Here is an 11971-nt window from a genome sequence, read left to right as displayed (position 1 = left end):
AGCCAGCCAGCCGCGCATCCAGCCAGCGAGCACCCAGCCAGCCAGCCAGCCAGCCAGCAGCCAGCGAGCAGCCAGCGAGCACCCAGCCAGCATCCAGCCAGCCAGCGAGCACCCAGCCAGCCAGCCCCATCCACGAGCAGCCAGCCAGCCAGCCAGCCAGCAGCCAGCCAGCCAGCCAGCAGCCATCGAGCAGCCAGCCATCCATCCATCCACTAGCATCCATCCAGCCAGGCAGCTAGTCATCCAGCCAGCCAGCCAGCCAGCTAGCACCCAGCCAGCCAGCCAGCTATCATCCACAGCCAGCCAGCGAGCAGCCAGCCAGCCAGCGAGCAGCCAGCCAGCCAGCCAGCCAGCCAGCCAGCCAGCCAGCAGCCAGCCAGCCAGCCAGCCAGCCAGCCAGCCAGCGAGCAGCCAGCCAGCCAGCCAGCCAGCGAAAGCAGCCAGCCAGCCAGCCAGCGAGCAGCCAGCAGCCAGCCAGCCAGCCAGCCAGCAGCCAGCGAGCACCCAGCCAGCCAGCCAGGCCAGCGAGACCCGCCAGCCAGCCAGCCAGCCAGCAGCCAGCCAGCGAGCAGCCAGCAGCCAGCGTAGCAGCCAGCCAGCCATCATCCATCCATCCATCTATCATCAGCATCCAGCCAGCCATCCATCATCCATCTATCACCATCACTCCAGCCATCCAGCTAGCACCCATCCAGCCATCCATCCATCATCCATCCATCCATCCATCCATCCATCCATCCATCACAGCCTATCATCCACCATCCATCACTCAGCCAGCCAGCCAGAGAGCAGCCAGCCAGCCAGCCAGCCAGCCAGCCAGCAGCCAGCGAGACCCAGCCAGCCAGCCAGCCAGCCGAGAACCCAGCAAGCCAGCCAGCACAGCCATCCAGACAGCCAGCGAGCAGCCATCAGCCAGATCAGCCAGCCAGCCAGCCGCGCAGCCAGCCAGCCAGCCAGCCGCGCATCCAGCCAGCGAGCACCCAGCCAGCCAGCCAGCCAGCCAGCAGCCAGCGAGCAGCCAGCGAGCACCCAGCCAGCATCCAGCCAGCCAGCGAGCACCCAGCCAGCCAGCCCATCCACGAGCAGCCAGCCAGCCAGCCAGCCAGCAGCCAGCCAGCCAGCCAGCAGCCATCGAGCAGCCAGCCATCCATCCATCCACTAGCATCCATCCAGCCAGGCAGCTAGTCATCCAGCCAGCCAGCCAGCCAGCTAGCACCCAGCCAGCCAGCCAGCTATCATCCACAGCCAGCCAGCGAGCAGCCAGCCAGCCAGCGAGCAGCCAGCCAGCCAGCCAGCCAGCCAGCCAGCCAGCCAGCAGCCAGCCAGCCAGCCAGCCAGCCAGCCAGCCAGCGAGCAGCCAGCCAGCCAGCCAGCCAGCGAAAGCAGCCAGCCAGCCAGCCAGCGAGCAGCCAGCAGCCAGCCAGCCAGCCAGCCAGCAGCCAGCGAGCACCCAGCCAGCCAGCCAGGCCAGCGAGACCCGCCAGCCAGCCAGCCAGCCAGCAGCCAGCCAGCGAGCAGCCAGCAGCCAGCGTAGCAGCCAGCCAGCCATCATCCATCCATCCATCTATCATCAGCATCCAGCCAGCCATCCATCATCCATCTATCACCATCACTCCAGCCATCCAGCTAGCACCCATCCAGCCATCCATCCAGAAGCCATCCATCCATCCATCCATCCATCCATCAGCCAACCCGCCATCTATCAGCCATCCATCCAGCCACGAGCCAGCCAGCCAGCCACCCAGCCAGCGAGCAGCAGCGACACCAAGCCAGCCAGCCAGCAGCCAGCGGCACCCAGCCAGCCAGCCAGCCAGCCAGCCAGCAAGCCAGCCAGCCAGCAGCCACGCAGCCACCCACCAGCAGCCAGCCAGCCAAGCAACGCAGCCAGCCAGCCAGCCTGAGCAGCCAGCCACGCCAGGCCAGCAGCCAGCCAGCCAGCCAGCCAGCCAGCAAGCCCAGCGAGCACCCAGCAGCCAGGTCCAGCGAGCCAGCAGCAGCAGCGAGCACCCAGCCAGCCAGCCAGCCAGCCAGCCAGCGATGCAATCCAGAAGCCAGCCAGTCATCCAGCCAGCCAGCCATCCATGCCAGCATCCAGCGAGCACCCAGCCAGCCAGCCATCCATCAGAAGCCAGCCAGCCATCCATCCAGCCAGCCAGCCACCACCGCAGACAGCCAGCAGCCACGCCCAGCCAGCCATCGATCACCCAGCCAGCCACGCAGCATCCATCCATCCTCATCCATCCACTATCCATCCATCCATCCACTCATCCATCCATCCATCTATCACCCATCCATCCACCCATCCATCCATCCATCCATCCATCCACTCATCCATCCATCCTCTGCAGATGAGGAGTTGATCCAGAAGAAGGACCGAGCGTGTTTGGAGCTGGAGTTGTTCATTAAAGGGATGAAGCCTGGTCGGAGGTCCGGTCACGCCTGGTGATTCCCTGCTGCTCCACTGACTCCGGACAAAAGCTTCCTTTGCTTGTTCTGCTCAGCACAAACCTGATTAATCCCAGGTTCACCTTCATCGGAGCAGAATCCAGGAGGATCTGCATCATGGCTGTAGCAGTAAACACTCACACTCCACCAATCAGTTTCTAATCAGAACACCGTTTCAGGCGACCTTCAGGCTTCAGGAATTCTGAGTTCTTCACCGCTGAAGTTCACTGGTTGTTGTTTCACTGGGAACCATAAAGACCCAGAGACCCTCTCAGATGGTTCCTGTCTGGGTGGGAGGGGCTGATGAGGACCAGGGTAAATAATAACCAGTAATCACACACACACACACACACACACACACCACACACACACACACAGACACACACACACACACAGACACCACACACACACACTCACACACACACACACACACACACACTTCCTCCACAAGTTTTTGTTCCTCTGCTCATTTTTACTTTATTGATGTGAAATCTGAAACTGCTGAAATCATTATTTTATTGTGTTGTGTCCTCAGCCGTCACCATGGTTACTGTTTACATCAGGTCTGGTCTTAATAATCTGAGGTGGATGGATGGATGGATGGATGGATGGATGGATGACAGATGGATGGATGACGGAGGGATGGATGGCAGAGGGATGACGGAGGGATGGATGGACAGAGGGATGGATGACGGAGGGATGACGGAGGGATGGATGACGGAGGGATGGATGACGGAGGGATGACGGAGGGATGGATGACGGAGGGATGGATGACGGAGGGATGACGGAGGGATGGATGACGGAGGGATGACGGAGGGGTGGACATTTCCCTCTGTGAGGAGACTCTTTCAGATCCACAGGTGACTCAGCTCTGCATGAAGAGGTGGAAGTTGGCTCTGGTGAACTCCTGATGGATGGTCTCCAGCAGGACGTCTCCACCCTGTCCACCTTCCACCTGGGCCTCTCTTTTCTCCGCCCCTGCTGCTCCTCGGATGGACGGCGGCGGCGGCGGCGGCTGGAGCTCGGGGGTGTAGGTGAAGCTGAAGGACGTGCGGTAGATGAGGCCGTCAGTCCGGATGAGGGACAGGGGGACGGTGATGGGGGTGTCGCATGCAGCGCCAACCGTCCATGAAGACCGAGACATCAGGAACCACGCAGAGCAGAGATTTGGGAGACCTGAGAGCAGAGAAGAAGAGGTAATACTGGGAATCTGAGCCCTGATCCAGAACCTGGGCCCTCACCCTGAACCTGGGCCCTGATCCTGATCCTGAGCCTTAACCCTAACTCGGACCCTAACCCCAACTTGAACCATAACCCTAGTCTTGGAACCTAACCCTAACTTGGACTCTAACCCTGACTTGGACCCTAACCCTAGTCTTGGACCCTAAAACTATCTTGGATCCTAACCCTAACTTGGACCCTAACTTGCACCCTAACCCTAACCCTTGGATCCTAACCCTAACTTGGACCCTAACCCTAGTCTTGTACCCTAACCTTAACTTGGACCCTAACCCTAGTCTTGGACCCTAACCCTAACTTGGACCCTAACCTAACTTGGACCTAACCCTAGTCTTGGACCCTAACCTTAACTTAGACCCTAACCCTAGTCTTGTACCCTAACCTTAACTTGGACCCTAACCCCAACTTGAACCATAACCCTAGTCTTGGACCCTAACCTTAACTTAGACCCTAACCCTAGTCTTGTACCCTAACCTTAAATTGGATCCTAACCCTAACTTGGATCCTAACTTGGACCCTAACCCTATCTGGATCCTATCCCTAACTTGGACCCTAACCTAACTTGGACCCTAACCCTAGTCTTGGACCCTAACCTTAACTTGGACCCTAACCCTAGTCTTGGACCCTAACCCTAACTTGGACCCTAACCCTAACTTGGACCCTAACCCTAGTCTTGGACCCTAACCTTAACTTAGACACTAACCCTAGTCTTGTACCCTAACCTTAACTTAGACCCTAACCCTAACTTGAACCATAACCCTAGTCTTGGACCCTAACCTTAACTTGGACCTAACCCTAGTCTTGTACTCTAACCTTAACTTGGATCCTAACCCTAACTTGGACCCTAACCTTAACTTGGATCCTAACCCTAACTTGGACCCTAACTTGGACCCTAACCCTATCTTGGATCCTATCCCTAACTTGGACCCTAACCATAACTTGGACCCTAACCCTAGTCTAGGATGTTTGATGTGACTAGACTGCAGCTCATCACGTCGTCCCAGCAGGCGTGTGAGGACCCTGGAGGACCTTCACCTCAGCTGACTGTGTTCATGGACCAGGAGCTGCTCAGCTGCAGCAGCTCCTGGTCCACAGACCCACAGCTGATACTTAAGTAACGTCTTTGAAAATGTAGGTCGGCTCCAGGGTAGCGGGCGCTGGTGCCTCTCTGCAGCGTGACGGCGACACACTCGTAAACTGAAGTAAGGAGGCCTCTGGACCTGATCATTAACCCGACAGTTGCCTCCTGACAGAAGCCTGGAGGCTGTCTTGAGAACTTCACTGAGGGGCTCAGACAGTAAAAAACGGAACTTTTGTTTTTTCATGTCCTTCCTGGGACAAAACCACAGGAAGGAAGGAAGATCATGCCCGAAGGCCGAGGAGGACCCCCAAAACGAGTCCATCCGCAAGAACAAAGAAACCCAGGAAGTGGACACAGGCCTCACACGGTCCTGTTGACTCACTTGTACATGGTGTCAGTCTCGATGGTTCCGAACCAGACTTTGAGATGAGGGCTGAAGTTTTCTCCATGAATCTCCAGCATGGCCACGTGTCCTCCACCGTTCACCTGTAGGACACACAAGCTAACACGCTGCTGAGGCCGCTGATGACACGTGACAAGTGTCCTGTCCTGCAACTGGGCCGGTCCAGAAAGGACCCAGCTACTGCAGAACCACACAGCGACAGCGAACCTCTCACCTCCAAGCCCACAATAACAGGAAATGGCGTAACTGGTGTGGGGACGCAGGCCAGACCCTGATTAAAGGTGAATTCCACTGCTTCCACCCCGATGATGGTCCAGCAGGAACCGTCATTCAGCACCACCCTGCTGGGGTCTCTGGGGCTACAAGAGGCCTGGAGGACACCGAAGGGGTTAATGAAGGATGGAGGTCACAGGAGGATGGATATGGAGACGTGAGGAGGTCTCACCTGGTGCCGGACGACGCTGTCGTTGGACAGACACAGGAAGGAGTGGGAACTGTCTCGGAACTGGAAGGCGCACTTGTGCAGCTGAGAAACGGGCTCGTCCACGTCCAAGATGGCGTGTTGCTTGTTGACCTTACGGATCACCTGAAAGAAGAGAAGGGTTCCAGAGACAAATGATCAAATCTGTCCTGGTGGAGACAAGAGGACCAGGAGGACCTGGTGGAGACAAGAGGATCAGGAGGACCTGGTGGAGACAAGAGGACCAGAGCTCACATTAGGCCCAAACCAGGGAAAGATTCCAGTCTGGACCAGTTGAAACACCACAGAGCTGCTGATGCTCCTGAACAATGAGCAGGCTAATCAAACAGCAGGCCCTTCAGTTTAGGAGCAGCTGTGTGTAACACCTGTACACAGCTGAGTGTAACACCTCTACACACCTGAATGTAACACCTATACACAGCTGAGTGTAACACTCATACACAGCTGAGTGTAACACCTCTACACACCTGAATGTAACACCTGTACACAGCTGAGTGTAACACCTCTACACACCTGAATGTAACACCTATACACAGCTGAGTGTAACACCCGTACACAGCTGAGTGTAACACTCGTACACAGCTGAGTGTAACACCCGTACACAGCTGAGTGTAACACCCGTACACAGCTGAGTGTAACACCTGTACACAGCTGAGTGTAACACCGTACACAGCTGAGTGTAACACCCGTACACAGCTGTGTGTAACACCCGTACACAGCTGAGTGTAACACCTGTACACAGCTGAGTGTAACACCTGTACACAGCTGAGTGTAACACTTGTACACAGCTGAGTGTAACACCTGTACACAGCTGAGTGTAACACCCGTACACAGCTGAGTGTAACACCTGTACACAACTGTAACACAGATTTTAGTACCACACTGAGGAAAAGAGTCATTTAGTCACAAAACAGTTTAAAGGAAACATTTGAAAATGTGTGAAGGACGAGTTCTTAAACAGTGAGCAGCAGGTATGTGTGTGTGTGTGTGTGTGTGGTGTGTGTGTGTGTGTGTGGTGTGTGTGGTGTGTGGTGTGTGTGTGTGTGTGTGTGTGTGGTGTGGTGTGTGTGTGTGTGTGGTGTGTGTGTGTGTGTGTGTTTTACCATGGGTGGCAGAGTGACCCCAGACTCAGTGCACACTAACTGGACCACACAGCCATAACAGATGAAGCCTTCGCTCAACACAACATCCCGATGGTCAGAACGCTGCTCATCCACTACACACACACACACACACACACACACACACACACAACACACACACACACACACACACACACACACACACAGGCTTAGGTATTGCTGGTAGGAGGTCTGAAGGCCACTGTGTTAAATAAACAGTCTCATGGTTGGTGGACGGACGTGTGTGAGGGCTAATCTGCTGAGGAGGCTCACACACACACACACACACACACACACACACACACACACACTGGCTGTATTAATGCAGGGTGGTCGAGCTGAGCGTGTGTTTTTATTTCATAGATTTTGTTAATATTTCCTTCAGTTGGAAGGATCAGCATTTTAGATCATGAACCTGTGAGTGTTCCCTGTTCCTGTGCAGTCCTGTCACGTTGTCGTCCAGCCGCTGCTTCTTTGACAACTTTTAATTTTAAATGCAGCTACCACGCAGCATTTTCCTTTAACTCACTTTATTTCAGGATTCTTTTTTCATATTAGTTGGATTTTAAATGTAAAAATATCAAACAGTAAAGTTTCCTTTAAACAACTTGAGAACAGTTGCTGCTTAAAGTTCTCATGATGGAAACTCATGCCTATGAGGAATGCTAAAGCTCACATGGTTAAAGTTCACACCCTCACCCACACACACACACCCTCACCCACACCCACACACACCACACACACCACACACACACACCCGCTCACCCAGGGTGATGGTGAAGGCCGTCCACTGTCTGGCACTGACGATGAAGGCTCCTCTGTCCACTGAGAGGTAACGAGTGCTGACGGTCTGTGAGCGCAAACGGTTGAACAATGCTACTCTGGAGCATGAAGAGATACACACTGAACACACACATGTAGGCCGCACACACACACAGACACACACACACACCACACACACACACAGATAATTACACAAAACATGGAACCAAACTCTGGAATCACTTGATAAAGATGAAAAGGCTCCGTGTGCATGTGTGTGTGTGTGTGTGTGTGTGTGTGTGTGTGTGTGTGTGTGTGAGAGAGAGAGTGCTCCACCTGTGACCCACAGTCACGTTTCATCTTCAGCTGTCAATCATTCCAACATTCTGATCTCTTCTTTGTCAACATGATGTCAGATCCGAGTTGATTAATAGTCTCACGTTGCCTAGCAACAGTGGGCTGTCAACAGTGTTCATACAGTGCAGGGTGAGGCGTGGGGAGGACTCACAGTCGGCGTTCTTCATGGACTGCCTCTTCTGGGAGGGTTTGGAGATGACCTTGATCAGCCGGCTCTGGAACAAACCCACTTCCTGTCTGTTGCCCAGGAAGAGTCGCAGCAACAGACAGAAGTGTTTCCTCTTGTCCTGGTCAGAGATGAAGAGCGACTTGGCACACGCAAACATCTGAAGGAGAGCGACACACACACACACCACACACACACACCACCACACACACACACACACACACACACACACGTGTTTATGGCAGCTCCTCACACGCAGGAATGTTTGTCGAGTCAACGCTAATCTGCAATAAAACGAGTCAAACCCACGTTGACTCCAGACAAACAGCAGCTCTCTCCATTAGCTTTACAGCTAGGTGAGCTAGTGTTGATGAACTACAAATATAATTAAATTCCGATGTTCCTTGAACGTTCGGAGTTCTCCGGCCTGCAGGGACGGGCTGATGTAGTTACTAGTTCTGGCCACCAGGGGAGCGTTTTCAGATACTTCCTGTGGAAGCTCCAGTTTTAAGGTGCAGCTTGAACCTTCTCTCACCTTTGAGCTTGATTGTTGGTCAAAGACCAGCTTGAACGTGTCTGCCTGCGACTGGCTGGAGCTGTCCAAGCACATGTAGCCACCGAGTCGATAAACAGAGTCTCCGTAACCGGCCTCTGCTCACAGGAGACAGGAGGAGACACGGACAATGACCAAGGGATGAGCGCTGATGGAGGACGAGACAGACAAGACTTCACCTTTCAGATGGTCCTGCATGACCCTCCATCCACGACCGCTGATGTAAACACATGGAGGCGGGCAGAAGAACCTGCGGTCACAGTTGAGAAGCAACCACGATGAAGCTACTGCAGGGGAACACGTGTGAGGAGTTGCACACGAGCAGCTCAGACCTCTTCTCGTTGCCGTAGGACTTCTGAGCAACTTTGGCGTGAAGGATGGTGACGCTCTGGTCGGCGGGAGCTTCTCTGCCTGGTTGTCTGGCGACTCCCAGCTGCTGACAGTCCTGAAGGCCAGAATCTGGTCTCCTGATTGGACGAGAGCGCTGAGAGGTTAGTGTGTGTGTGTGTGTGTGTGTGTGTGTGTGTGTGTGTGCGTGTGTGTGTGTGTCAGAGTCACTGGGATGCCAAGAGTCAGATTAGATCTTCCCCTCTACAAAGGTTAAAGGTCAGTGTGTCAGGAGTTCAGGCTGGCATTTCACACTGGGTGGAAAAGAGAAGGTGAGGGGGCGGAGCTCACACCTCCACCCAGGGGCTGCTCCTCCACCAGAGGAAGGAGGGGGGCAGCAGGTCTGGGGGGGCAGCAGATCTGGGGGGGGCAGCAGGTCTGGGGGGGCAGTAGGAATGGGGGGGGCAGCAGGTCTGGGGGGGCAGCAGCAGGTCTGGGGGGGCAGCAGGTCTGAATGAATAAACCGAATAAACGGAAGGTGGATTCAGCTGAGTGACGTCAGGCTGAAACCAGACAGGAATAAAGTGCGTTAATATTTAGACGGTCAGTTTCATCATGAAACTCGGTGTTTAGTCCCGAACTCAACATCAAACCCGCACCGGGCGGGGTGGCGCCTCTCTCCTCGCGCTGAATGTTGCTCACATTTTCGGGGGGGTTTGGGGTGGTCTCTCTGCCCCCCTCCCTCCACCTCCTCCAGTTCCGCAGCTCAGAGAGGAGGTCACGCACTCGGCGATCACGCACTCGGCGATCACACGCGTCCCCGCGACCAAGCGCCCGCTGCCTCTGATCCCAGGCTCCGCTGATCCCAGGCTCCGGTGATTCCAGGCTCCGGTTGATTCCAGGCTCCGCTGATCCCAGGCTCCGGTGATTCCAGGCTCCGCTGATCCCAGGCTCCGCTGATCCCAGGCTCCTGTGATTCCAGGCTCCGCTGATCCCAGGCTCCGCTGACCCCACCTGTCCTCAGCAGGGAACCCGTGCGCGTGTTTGTGCGTGCGTCAGCGTGTCGCGCGCCCCCCGCCGCCTCACCTGTCCCATTCGCCGCTCCCCGGTGCGTCGTCTCCGGCCAGCAGCGTCCCCAGGTGAGTGAGCGGGCCGACGGTGCCGGGGGCCGCAGCTGGGGGGAACAAGTGATGGGTATCTGCCAGGGGGGGTCCAGGGGGGGGCACCTGGGTTTCTGATAGATTAAAGAGAAAAAAGTTTCAGACCAGGTTCTGAATCCGTCCACGGGCGCGTGCGCAGTTTGGGGAATCCTGGAAAAAGTCTTTCATCTTTCAGAGAAACAGCTTCCTGCTGCAAAAGGCTCCAGTTTCAGTCTTTAATTGGTGTGCGTGCGTGCGCGCGCGTCTGTGGGTGTGTGCGCGTGTCTGTGGGTGTGCGCGCGCGTCTGTGGGTGTGCGCGCGCGCGTGGGGAACTTTGGGCTCACACTGGCTGGCTGGAGGAGCAGAAGAGTTTTATGACAGAACAAAATCAAGATTCAGGAATTTGAATGAACCACAAATATTCAAAAGTCATTTCTTCCTGCTCAGATTTCACATTTAACATCATTTAAACTAATTCATATCTTTTATTCAGGTCGTTAATTGGTGCGTCAGTAAAACCATAAATACATGAGAAGGTTTCTGGCTGGATCGGAGCCCAGAGCAGCCAGTCAACAGTCAGTAAAGGTGCCACAGTAGCAGCGTCCACATCTGCTTCCAATCTGAGGCCCTAACAAGAACCTCTGTGTGTTCTCCTCAAAGAGCTGTCACCTAAAACCTGAACCACCTCCTGTAGCCACATGTGGCCTCCATCTTGGTCAAATACCAGAACCAGACAGTCGACCCGCGATCGTCTCGCCCAGAATCCAGCCTGTCAATCAAGTCTGAGCATCACTGACCTCTGACCCAACAGGTTTTAAATGGAAATGAAGACAAGAGTGCTGATTAGCTTGGACGCTAACTTTACTCGCTACATTCTTATAAAAGTATCAGAGAAACGAGTCGAAGCAGAATAAAAAGTTCTGCTTTGAGGACATCAAAGCAGAGGTGACCAGGCGTCATCTTTGTTCTCTGCTCCAAGCAGCTTTGATCAATCACCTGATCCTAACTGTGGTGGGCGGAGCCTTTAGCAGGGACACCTGGACAGGTCACTGAGCAACATCTGCTGATTGACTAACTTATTGACGAGATGTTACAGATGAACGTTGATGGAATGGAGACACTTTAAGACACGTCCGACATTAGAAACCTTAACGAGGGAACAATTATGGCTCAGCTGCCTGAAAATGACCCACAACAAAGTTGCCCCCTTACTTAGGACACGTGTGGCGGTGCTGTGGACTCACCTGTCCCACCATCTTGTCTGGTGTCCAGCTGGTCCATGATGGCTGCTGTGGACGTCAGCGGGGACTGGAGCTCACGTCCATGAGGTCTCTGTTAGGACACCACAGCTGCATGAGTGGCAGAGTAGCACCCTAATTAACAGACAGGTTTGATAGATACAGGACAAGGACGGCAGCACGGTTACCGCGGCAACAGCACCGTTTATGCTTCCACCTCCATTCTTCTCATTAGAAATTAGATTTTCTTCTGACCTGAAATCAAATCTGTCCCCAAATTCAAACACTTGTCCGAGCTTGAGCAAATCCTCCGAGTCCATCAGAAACCTTCCCCAAACAGCAGCGAGAACATGTTTGTCCTGCGTCCTGGACCTGTTATCTGGCCGCCGAGTGTGTTTGAGATTACCACCTGCTGGGTTCTCACACACACCTCCTCATCTACAGGCAGCAGATAAAGCTGCAGGTCTGAAACCTCTTTCCTGTTCCTTCGTTTTCTTCTAACAACAGTTGGATCAGAAACAGCAGATCAACGATCGGCGGGAGCAGCAGGTTCCAGCAGATCTGCTGAAGCTTTTAGACGATTCAGCTTCTGAATCATCGGATATTATCAGAATAAACGGGAATCTGCTTTAGCAGCAGCAGAAGGAATCTGAAGACG

At 54.5% G+C, this 11971-nt stretch overlaps 1 protein-coding gene across 1 annotated transcript in view; it reads right to left on the bottom strand.

Moving 5' to 3' along the window:
* Nucleotides 1-2944: 2944 nt before the first annotated feature.
* The window catches only part of LOC130519826 (recombining binding protein suppressor of hairless-like protein), a 9165-nt gene continuing 138 nt past the window's right edge, over nt 2945-11971 (bottom strand). The window contains 14 exon segments of the mRNA XM_057023415.1: nt 2945-3547; nt 3549-3621; nt 5148-5251; nt 5383-5538; nt 5614-5754; nt 6753-6865; nt 7536-7673; nt 8041-8215; nt 8591-8706; nt 8788-8858; nt 8941-9075; nt 10022-10169; nt 11320-11407; nt 11502-11971. The exon segment at nt 11502-11971 is cut by the window's right edge and continues 138 nt beyond it. Of these exon segments, the coding sequence (XP_056879395.1) occupies nt 3311-3547; nt 3549-3621; nt 5148-5251; nt 5383-5538; nt 5614-5754; nt 6753-6865; nt 7536-7673; nt 8041-8215; nt 8591-8706; nt 8788-8858; nt 8941-9075; nt 10022-10169; nt 11320-11407; nt 11502-11633 (1827 nt within the window). The 5' untranslated portion in view covers nt 11634-11971 and the 3' untranslated portion in view covers nt 2945-3310.

Source organism: Takifugu flavidus, unplaced genomic scaffold (genome assembly GCF_003711565.1).
Source record: "Takifugu flavidus isolate HTHZ2018 unplaced genomic scaffold, ASM371156v2 ctg218, whole genome shotgun sequence".
NCBI lineage: Eukaryota > Metazoa > Chordata > Actinopteri > Tetraodontiformes > Tetraodontidae > Takifugu > Takifugu flavidus.
This window is presented reverse-complemented; position numbering and strand designations above follow the sequence as displayed.